Genomic DNA, 12500 nt, shown 5'->3' with positions numbered 1-12500 from the left:
ATACTGTTTCTATGCAACAAGGCAGAGAAAATGCGTGAAGAGGCTAAGGAACTTTGATCCGATGCCCGAGACCTGATGTTGTATGCTGACGACAAGACACATATAGATGCAGTGATAAAGAAGAATGTCATTAAAATTTGGATAATGACCAAACACTAAAAAAATATATATAGTAGCCTTTCTGATCTTAATCTTCAAATTCTAGCGATATTTGATCACTTTCCAAACTGTCAGATATGATTTAGACAAAGTTCTCATTCAAAATTGCGTCTCAGCTCAGGGTGGATAATCAATTTTGGCCAGTAGTATATATGTATATATGTATGTATGTATGTGTGTGCCTGTGTCTGAAATGTTTATTCATTTATGTAGATATATGTGTGTTAAAGGAGAAGGATTATTTTCACAACCGTAAACACTGAAAAATAAAAGTTTCTGAAGCTGTTGCATTGTTTATATTTTGTTTCTAAATTCGTCTTTGTCTACTAAACTTGAAGGAAAATCGGTATCTAAATCTTGGCGTAGCTGATTACGGTGCCATCTGTTTTCATTTAGCTTTTTGAGGTTCAAGATTCCATCCTAGAGCGCATGAGAATTCTTAAACAAGTGGTTATTCAATGATCCACAAACTGCGCTTATCCTAAGTTTTTAAAATTATAATCATGTTCCCTAGTACAGTAATCTTTCATGCAGATGTTATTAACAATATTGGCCACAGTCATGGCCGAAGATTTTCGTGGCTGGAGAACACGTGAGCCAATTTTTAAAATGAAATATTGTGTTGCTAAGACTATACTAGATCATTTAATTTGTATAGTGCTGACCTAGCAATGAACTTGTTGATGTCTTTATATATAACGCACTGTTATACACATAAATTGTTTAACCTCCCGAAGCTTTTATTGATAGCTAAGGAGGCACAATATTTAAGTAGGTCATTAGAAACGACACCTTTTCTGGATATACTGATTTACTATACATATATATATGAGATATTTTCCATGGCCATATACATTTTGCATTGATTTTTGAAGCAAGAAGTATAAATACGGCCATTTGCGTTTAACTGATCAAATACATGTTAGAGCTGCCCCTGTGATTTATATAGGAGGCTGGAGTTAGTGAAGTACGGTGTACAAAACCGCAGGTTTTATAGACGAGTTGCCTTTTCTATCTTGGGAATAAATAAATGTGTATATGTATAAATATATATATATATATATATATATATATATATATATATATATATATATATATAACATATATATAATGACTATATATATGTATATATATATATATATGTATATATATACATATATATGAATATATATGTATATATATATGTACACACACACACATATGTATATATATGTATATATATACATATATCTATATATATATGTATATATATATAATTATATATATATATATATGAATATATATGTATATATGTACACACATACACACACACACACACACACACACATATATATATATATATATATATATATATATATATATAATTATATATTATATATAGATATATATATATATAATTATATATATATATATATATACATACATATATATATAATCATATATATATATATATATATATATATATATATATATATATTTATATAAAACACATGCAAAGACACATACGTGTTTAAGACATTTCATTAGACTTGATATTCCTTTTACGAAATCTTGTTGTTTTGCAAGTACTTGGTCACATTTCTAACCTATTAAAACATGTATTTTACAATGACTGTGTTGCAGTGGCCGACTGTTCGTTGGCTAACAATTCTGTGACCAACTGTCGAAGGAAGAAGGCACACAAAAAAAACAGCATGACTGATCTTCTAAGATGTGATCCGTTAGCGCCGTGTAGTGTTAGGCGTGTGTTTTTAGGAGCCCATGATGCTTCAGGTCATTTGAGTAGCAAAAATCGTTGATATGACCACCTGCAAATCCTTTAGAATCCTGTGTCTAAGGTGAGAAAAACGGTCACATAATCCCGGCTTTGGGTCCATCACAGGGTATCTCAGGTCAAAGTAGGTACGATGGGCGGGCAAGTCGTAATCACTGCTCCGCCCTTCCAGACCCTTGGCAGGAAGTCACCGGAGTTAGCATCAACCTAGGGGCATTTAAGCTCTGAGGACAATAGGAGTAGATCTGATATTTTCCTATATACATTATCTATTCATCTAATTATCTAATTTCAGTTAAAAGCAAACAATAATAATCATGTTTAACGCTTCTCCTTTGGCTGCAACCCATTATACTGCTCTTTTAGTGAATTCAGTGTGGTTATGTTCATTCCTAAATGTCATTGAAGAGTGATTTTTTTTTAATAGCGATTATTTCTACGTTCCAGGCTTCAACAAAACTATAAAGTGCACTTAATTGAATCCCAATACCTGTAAAGCGTCCTTCTGATACATAGCACAGACAGGAACGGGGAATCAGAGTAGGTAAAAGGATTATGTGTCCAGGGGCGGTCAAGTGATTATGACTTGCCCGCCCATCGTACCTACTTTGACCTAAGATGACCTTCAAAAGGTCCTCTCATATATTAGACCACAAATGTAGATCAGGTCAGTGCTAGCCACAGAAGTGACGCGCGCACAACCCAGTCTTCCCTTGTCCGTGCAAGCAATCCTCGATCACATACCATGAACGTGTATTTTTTCTTCCTAACGGTGGGCTGCCTGATGACCCCGTGCACGGCACAAGGACTTTCCTGGCTCTTCAGGCGCCTCTATAAAGCAGGTCGCCATAACATCCGCGACCTGAGCGGCGCCCATCACACATCCCATCAAGTGACAACAGATCAGCCCTTCAACTTCTATGAACACTTGGTTAGTAGAACTTCCCGCATTGCTGCCTTTCCTATTTTAGAAGTCAAACGTGTGTAAAAGGTTACATAGTAACCAAAGTTGTTATCACATCTAATGATGCTCTTTCTCTACAGCGTCTGTGCACCAACGACCGCGTGTGTGGCCGCGGGCAGTTCTGTGACCAGCACTACGGCGTGTGTCGGGACCGCATGACGGAGGGACAACCGTGTCGTCGCGACGCCATGTGTCAGGGCGGATACGACTGCATGTTCGGGATGTGCCAAAAGCGCATCAAGCGTGGGCGTGAGGGCGCCAGGTGCCGCAAGGAGCGCGATTGTGGAGCAGGGATGTGCTGCGCCCGTCGCCATGGAGAGCAGGTGTGTCATTGGGCCACAAGTGCTACGTCCCCGAGGGCGGCCTCGACTACTCCATGAACCAGCGATGTCCGTGCGAGAGCGGCCTGCTGTGTAAATACACGGCTAAACAGCCTCCTTCCAAGCACCAGCTCATCACCCTCATGTCGGCCTACGAGGACATGCGTTGCGCAGCGCCCTCTGGCCACGACCGCGTCTAGTCGTCGTCCCCCGTCATGTGTCGTTCACCTCGTCATGCGGTGACTTCATTGCATTCATCCGGTGAAACTCTAGTCAGTCATAGGATGTATTTTATTTAAATGTGTAAATAAATGAGTAACTTATGATTTTATATTACATATGCCCTTACTCACATCGAACATTCACTCTCACACACATGTGTGTGTGTATCTCTCTCTCTCTCTTTATATATACATATATGTGTGTGTGTGTATATATATATTTGTGTGTGCTTCTTTTTTCTGATGGTAGCGATAATGGCAATCTTCAAAACTAATGGAGAAATTAAGTATCTCACTAATTAAGATTTGGATATCACTGATGACACATTCATATTTGAATATTATATACATAAAAAATACCTATTAGTCAACATTGGTCATCTATGAGCAAGTCATAATCGCTTGCCAGCCCCTTTGGTGGATAATCCTCTCACCTGCTCTGATTCCTTGCTCCTGTCTATATGTTATGGACAAGGAAACTGTATAGGCAATAAATGCCAGTCAACGCATTCTATCTTCAGTATAATAGGTTTGGCTATTCAGTTATGAGAAGGAAGTGAAAAAGGTCTAGTCTGAACTCGCTCTCATTTCCCGTTCATGTGTCTGGAGGAAACTATTTGGGGAAGGGATGCCATTGCACGATCGTGCAATCGTGTAAGCAAAGGTCACTCAATCATTTAGATTGTTTAAAGATAGCCACAAGTACTCGAATGAAACACGAAATCTGCACAATATATATGACTGTTATACTTAGGATCAACACAAACGTACTTTGATTTCGCAAAAATTAGCAAATACAGTACTACTTATTCTTTAGGTGATACAATGATGATAAAGATGATGATTATGAAAATGATAATGATAACGATAACAATATCAATAATTCTAATAATAATTATGATAACAACGATGATGCCAATAACAATGGCCATAGAGATTATAATAATAATAATGCTGACAATAATACTAATAACAATAATGATAATGGAAAGGATAATTGTAAAAGTGTTGCTATTGTTAATGATGATGATAATGGTAATGATAACAAGAATGACGATAATGATATGGATACTAAGAAGTGTATGAGGCTGAAAATTGCCGGCCATGAACGTTTCAGAAAAATTGTAGCTCACATCAAGAACAAGTAACAGCCATCTTAAGGAATTCCAATGCATGAAATGGACGAGAGAGAAAAGGAAATGGGCCGAAAGAAATGGCCCCTTTCGAGATTAACCAGAAATGGAAAGTATAAATGATGACGTATCGTTATTTTTCAGAAGTTTTATGAAACCAAAATTAACACACATGCACCAAATGGAGATAGAACAATTGCATGAGACCATTGGCACAAACGTCCATAACTTAATCAGACACAAGAGTGATAGAAAACGTCCAAGCTTTACGGAATTAGTGTAGATTGGTGTTGGAAGACCTGAGGGTTGCAAAGGTACTCCTCCATGAACCGATAAATACAATAGTCTCGTTGAAAGATCCACAGGTTGAAATCGAACAAAATGTGTAGACAAGAAATTAATTAAGGATATCACTTTTGAGTGGTTGAGGAACATACTAGACATTAGAGCAGAATGCGTAGAAGCTGGACGAAGAGTAAATGGTGCTAAAAAACAAGGTTGCATTAAGACATATACATATACATATACATACATACATATATATATATATATATATTTATATATATATATATATATATATATAAATATATATATACATATATATATAAATATATATGTATATATATGTATATATATATATATATATATATATATATATATATATATATATATATATATATGTATGTATATATATATCACTTCCCGTAGTTTTTACGATATGCTGATGATATATGTGAGTTTACTTCAGTAGACTACATTTTCCAAGCTGAGTAATACAAGGTATCCATTACCCAAACAGTCTCCTTCTGATATATAGCAGACATCAGGAACGGGGAGTCTGAGCAGGTGAGAGGATTATCTGCCCGGGGGGCGGGCAACTCATTATGACTTGCCCGCCCATCGTACCTACGTTGACCTAGGATGACCTCTGTAAGGTTTCCATTACACATCACTTTCTCCTCTTTTGTAACAGGTGGCTCAGGTGAACGTTTTATTTCCGGCCTGACACTATCTCTGTATAAACAAGTCTCATATATATATATATATATATATATATATATATATATATATATATATATGTATATATATATATATATATATATATATATTTTTTTTTATCCTGACCATCATGATAATGACATTCTTATGGATTAAGCAGATTCAAAATTGTGTAATTCATTAGAGCACTTATGACTGGGATTATTGAGAATATTCAAATGATTAATTAATGTGGCTGCACAATGGTGATGGTATTCATATCCTAAATAGTTTCGTCCAGACACAGGAAGTCAGAGCGGGCGAGAGGGTGAGATTCAGACTATACCCTTTTTCCCTTCCTTTTCATAACTGATGGGTCAGGCGAAATATCCAAAGATACTTGTATATACAGGATAGCTATATCTTTATACTGTAGATAGATTGTGATGGTTAGTATGTGTTATAAGGTAGTTTATTCTCAGTATCCATCCTTAATACAGTTTCCTCCCAATCCACAACAGGCATCCAGGAACGGGGTCTCAGTGCAGGCGAGATTATGACTTGCCCGCCCATCGTACCTACTTTGACCTGAGATGACCTAGATTTTTATTTAGCTTTTATGTTCTCACAAATATTCAAATCTGAATATAAATATCAATCAGGGATATCTAAATAAACCTTCGAGTTTCTTAATTCATAACGACTGCATGTTGCAGTACAACATTCAATCATTTTCTTTTGATTTTCTATTTACATTCCATTTCTCCTCATCTCTTTACAGATGTTAACTAAACCCTTTTTGTCTTCTGTATCGGGTTTACGTCTCTGCTTTGTATCGTAATACTTTCTCCTTTCCTTCTTTTCCATCTTCTATCCTTCTTCTTGGTTCTTATTCTTATTCTTTGCTTTATCATTTTTTCATCCCTAGCTTTATTCCAACGAAGGATTTTGCTGCTCTTGTTAACCGTTTACTTCTGTTGTCATTAACTTAGATGTTTGTCAACAACTGATTGATTTTCTTGGTTTCCTCTCTTGTCTTGAAACTCAATTAAATCAAAACCAACAAAATTTACATATGCTTTTGTTCTCAAGATTTCAGCAATTTTATTCATAGCTACTTTCTCTTCTTCGTCCATATCCTATACTTCTTCCACTATTTCAACGTTATCTTCCATTTGACCTGTTTATTCTTCCTTAATAGTGTCCTCTTCTGTGATAATGATAATGATAACAACAATGATAAGGATAATAGTAATGATAATATTAATAATAGTTATTATATCAATAATAATGATATCAATAATAATGATGATATCAATAATAATGATGATATCAATAATAATCATATCAATAATAATTATCATATCAATAATAATAATTATATCAATAATAATGATGATATCAATAGTAATGATAATAATAATAATGATAATAATAATGATAATAATAATGATAATGGTAAAATTAATGATGTTATTATTGATGTTATTATTATTAAACAAATAATAATAACATCAACAATAATGATAATGGTCATAAAAATTATTATAATAAAACAAAAATTATTATAACAATGATAATGATTATAACAATGATAATGATTATAACAATGATAATGATTATAACAATGATAATGATTATAACAATGATAATGATTATAACAATGATAATGATTATAACAATGATAATGATTATAACAATGATAATGATTATAACAATGATAATGATTATAACAATGATAATGATTATAACAATGATAATGATTATAACAATGATAATGATTATAACAATGATAATGATTATAACAATGATAATGATTATAACAATGATAATGATTATAACAATGATAATGATTATAACAATGATAATGATTATAACAATAACAACAATGGTAATGTTAATGATGATAATAATAATAAGGATAATAATAATAACAACAATGATGATAATAATAATGATAATATTATCATAATATTGATAACAACAGTAATAATATCAATAACAATAGTAGCAATATTAATCACAATAATAATAATGTTAATAACAATAGTAATAATGATAGTGTGTTGAATAACTTTACCTTGTATACGCATACAGCAGATTACATTTCTTAATTTATCTAAATAGATAGCTGGGAATTAGAACAAAGGACAGGATTATCAGCTTGTGATGATATAATGTCATAGAATATTTGTATAGAAAGCAATTCCGATTTTCTTATTGTCATTTGAGTATGATTATCAAGTATTGACTTTTTGTTACCATTAATGTCTCTAATATGTTGCTGATGATTATTATCATTGATATTGATATCATTATTCTTCTTATCATTAATATCTTTAGCCTTATTGCCATTATTATTGATAATATCATTACTATTTCATTAACCAGAAGAACATGAAATAGAATGAGAAAAACGCGCTACACGGATATAAAATCACTTCATCATATTTAGAAGATAAAGAGAGAGACAAACAAAGACGAAACATGTTTTATGTGTTTTAAATACAAGAATCACTCGTTATTTTTCGATTTTGGATGTTATATCTTTTTCGGTTGATTTTTATATGTGTGCTTTCTAACGTGGTGTTGATTCAGTCGAAGACTTCTAAATGTTGACGATTGTAAGTATTGGTACCACAACAGGCATTATGGTACCAATAACTATCATTTCAGTTTTTAAAAGATACTAGTCTGAAGTGTGAGTAAAGCTACATTTGATCTTAGATTAGTAATTTATTTATAATTCATTTACAAATTCAGATGAAATACATTTTATGACTGACTAGAGTTTCACCGAATGAATGCAATGAAGTCACCGCATGACGAGGTGAACGACACATGACGGGGAACGACGACTAGACGCGGTCGTGGCCAGAGGGCGCTGCGCAACGCATGTCCTCGTAGGCCGACATGAGGGTGATGAGCTGGTGCTTGGAAGGAGGCTGTTTAGCCGTGTATTTACACAGCAGGCCGCTCGATAAGAATACTGTTTCTATGCAACAAGACAGAGAAAATGCGTGAAGAGGCTAAGGAACTTTGATCCGATGCTCGAGACCTGATGTTGTATGCTGACGACAAGACCCATATAGATGCAATGTTAAAGAAGAATGTCATTAAAATTTGGAAAATGACCAAACATTAAAAAAAATATAAAGTAGACTTTTCTGATCTTAATCTTCAAATTCTAGCGATATTTGATCACTTTCCAAACTGTCAGATATGACTTAGACAAAGTTCTCATTCAAAATTGCGTCTCAGCTCAGGGTGGATAATCAATTTTGGCCAGTAGTATATATATATATATATATATATATATATATATATATATATATATATATATATATATATATATATATATATGTGTGTGTGTGTATGTGTCTGAAATGTTTATTTATTTATGTAGATATATGTGTGTTAAAAGAGAAGGATTATTTTCACAGCCGTAAACACTGAAAAATAAAAGTTTCTGAAGCTGATGCATTGTTTATATTTTGTTTATAAATTCGTCTTTGTCTACTAAACTTGAAGGAAAATCGGCATCTAGATCTTGGCGTAGCTGATTACAGTGCCATCTGTTTTTATTTGGCTTTTTGAGGTTCGCGATTCCTTCCTAGAGTGCATGAGAATTCCTAAGTTTTTAAAATTATAATCATGTTCCCTAGTACAGTAATCATTCATGCAGATGTTATTAACAATATTGGCCACAGTCATGGCCGAAGGTTTTCGTGGCTGGAGAACACGTGAGCCAATTTTTAAAATGAAATATTGTGTTGCTAAGACTATACTAGATAATTTAATTTGTATAGTGCTGACCTAGCAATGAACTTGTTGATATCAAGCCTTTATATATAACGCACCGTTATATACATAAATTGTTTAACCTCCCGAAGCTTTTATTGATAGCTAAGGAGGCAAATATTTAAGTAGGACATTAGAAACGACACCTTTTCTGAATATGCTCATGTACTATACATATGTATATGAGATATTTTCCATGGCCATGTACATTTTGCATTTGTTTTTTGAAGCAAGGAGTATGAATACGGCCATTTGCGTTTAACTGATCAAATACATGCTAGAGCTGCCCCTGTGATTTATATAGGAGGCTGGAGTTAGTGAAGTACGGTGTACAAAACCGCAGGTTTTATAGACGACTTGCCTTTTCTATCTTGGGAATAAATAAATGTGTATATGTATAAATAAATAAATATATATATATATATATGTATAACATATATATAATTACTATATATATATATATATATATATATGTATATATATGTATATATATACATATATATGAATATATATGTATATATATGTACACATACATACACACATATGTATATATATGTATATATATATATATATAATATATATATATATATATATATATATATATATATATATATATATACATATATATGTATATATATTTTTATATATATATGAATATATATTTATATATATGTACACACATATGTATATATATATATATATATATATATATATATATATATATATATATATGTATGTATGTATATATATATATACATATGGATATATAATTATATATATATAATTATATATATGTATATATAATCATACATATATATATATAATCATATATATATATATATATATATTTTTTTTTTTTTTTTTTTTTTTTTTATAAAACACATGCAAAGACACATACGTGTTTAAGACATTTCATTGGGCTTGATATTCCTTTTACGAAATCTTGTTGTTTTGCAAGTACTTGGTCACATTTCTAACCTATTGAAACATATATTTTACAATGACTGTGTTGCATTGGCCGACTGTCCGTTGGCTAACAATTCTGTGACCAACACTATGTCGAAGGAAGAAGGCACACAAAAATAAAACAGCATGACTGATCTTCTAAGATGTGGTCCGTTAGCGCCATGTACTGTTAGGCGTGTGTTTTTAGGAGCCCATGATGCTTAAGGTCATTTGAGTAGCAAAAATCGTTGATATAACCACCTGCAAATCCTTTAGAATCCTTTATCTAAGGTGAGAAAAACGGTCACATAATCCCGGATTTGGATCCATCACAGGGTATCTCAGGTCAAAGTAGGTACGATGGGCGGGCAAGTCGTAATCACTGCTCCGCCCTTCCAGACCCTTGGCAGGAAGTCACCGGAGTTAGCATCGACCTGGGGGCATTTAAGCTCTGAGGACAATAGGAGTAGATCTGATTTTTTTCCTACATACATTATCTATTCATCTAATTATCTAAGTTCAGTTCAAAGCAAACAATAATAATCATGTTCAGTGCTTCTTCTTTGGCTGCAACCCTATATACTGCTCGTTTAGTGAATTCAGTGTGGTTATGTTCATTCCTAAACGAAGAGGGATTTTTTTTTTTTTTAATAGCGTCCTCCTGATACATAGCACAGACAGAAACGGGGAATCAGAGTAGGTAAAAGGATTATATGTCCAGGGGCGGTCAAGTAATTATGACTTGCCCGCCCATCGTACCTACTTTGACCTAAGATGACCTTCAAAAGGTCCTCTCATATATTAGACCACAAATGTTGATCAGGTCAGTGCTAGCCACAGAGGTGACGCGCGCACAACTCAGTCTTTTCTTGTCCGTGCAAACAATCCTCGATCAGATACCATGAACCTGTATTTTTCCTTCCTAACGGTGGGCTGCCTGATGACCCCGTGCACGGCACAAGGACTTTCCTGGCTCTTCAGGCGCCTCTATAAAGCAGGTCGCCATAACATCCGCGACCTGAGTGGCGCCCATCACACATCCCACCAAGTGACAACTGATCAGCCCTTCAACTTCTATGAACACTTGGTTAGTAGAACTTCCTGCATTGTTCTCTTTCGCATTTTAGAAAATAATCGTGTAAAAGGTTACATAGTAATCAAAGTTGTTATCACATCTAATGATGCTCTTTCTCTACAGCGTCTGTGCACCAACGACCGCGTGTGTGGCCGCGGGCAGTTCTGTGACCAGCACTACGGCGTGTGTCGGGACCGCATGACGGAGGGACAACCGTGTCGTCGCGACGCCATGTGTCAGGGCGGATACGACTGCATGTTCGGGATGTGCCAAAAGCGCATCAAGCGTGGGCGTGAGGGCGCCAGGTGCCGCAAGGAGCGCGATTGTGGAGCAGGGATGTGCTGCGCCCGTCGCCATGGAGAGCAGGTGTGTCAGCGGCGTGTGCCGTTGGGCCACAAGTGCTACGTCCCCGAGGGCGGCCTCGACTACTCCATGAACCAGCGATGTCCGTGCGAGAGCGGCCTGCTGTGTAAATACACGGCTAAACAGCCTCCTTCCAAGCACCAGCTCATCACCCTCATGTCGGCCTACGAGGACATGCGTTGCGCAGCGCCCTCTGGCCACGACCGCGTCTAGTCGTCGTCCCCTCGTCATGTGTCGTTCACCTCGTCATGCGGTGATTTCATTGCATTCATCTGGTGAAACTCTAGTCATTCATAGGATGTATTTTATTTAAATGTGTAAATAAATGAATAATTTATGATTTCATATTACATATGCCCTTACTCACATCGAACATTCACTCTCTCACACATGTGTGTGTATCTCTCTCTCTCTCTATATATATATATTTTATTTATTTATATATATATAATGTATATATATTTATATATATAATGTATATATATTTATATATATAATGTATATATATTTATATACATAATGTATATATATTTATATACATAATGTGTATATATTTATATATATAATGTATATATATTTATATACATAATGTATATATATTTATATACATAATGTGTATATATTTATATATATAATGTATATATATTTATATATATATAATGTATATATATGTATATATATTTATATATATAATGTATATATATGAATATATATAATGTGTATATATATGTATATATATATATATATATATATATATATATATATAT

At 33.9% G+C, this 12500-nt stretch overlaps 1 protein-coding gene and 1 pseudogene across 1 annotated transcript; both read left to right on the top strand.

Moving 5' to 3' along the window:
• Positions 1-3472, top strand: part of LOC147469304 (uncharacterized) — an 11877-nt pseudogene extending 8405 nt beyond the window's left edge.
• A 4990-nt stretch (positions 3473-8462) lies between these two features.
• On the top strand, positions 8463-11990 carry LOC147469303 (uncharacterized). Its single transcript, XM_086549212.1, has 5 exons — positions 8463-8479; positions 9215-9292; positions 10631-10646; positions 11101-11382; positions 11494-11990. The coding sequence occupies exons 1-5, from the start codon at positions 8463-8465 to the stop codon at positions 11944-11946; spliced, it is 846 nt and encodes a 281-aa protein (XP_086405338.1). The 3' UTR covers positions 11947-11990.
• Positions 11991-12500: the final 510 nt, after the last annotated feature.

This window comes from Penaeus japonicus, unplaced genomic scaffold (genome assembly GCF_977035675.1).
Source record: "Penaeus japonicus unplaced genomic scaffold, GWHDUDI00000001_assembly GWHDUDI00000022, whole genome shotgun sequence".
NCBI lineage: Eukaryota > Metazoa > Arthropoda > Malacostraca > Decapoda > Penaeidae > Penaeus > Penaeus japonicus.
This window is presented reverse-complemented; position numbering and strand designations above follow the sequence as displayed.

Bases quoted from the DNA above. Each gene is read 5' to 3' on its own strand.
- LOC147469303 (XM_086549212.1), top strand. The intron at 11,383-11,493 runs GTTAGTAGAACT...CTTTCTCTACAG, and splicing joins TCAACTTCTATGAACACTTG to CGTCTGTGCACCAACGACCG.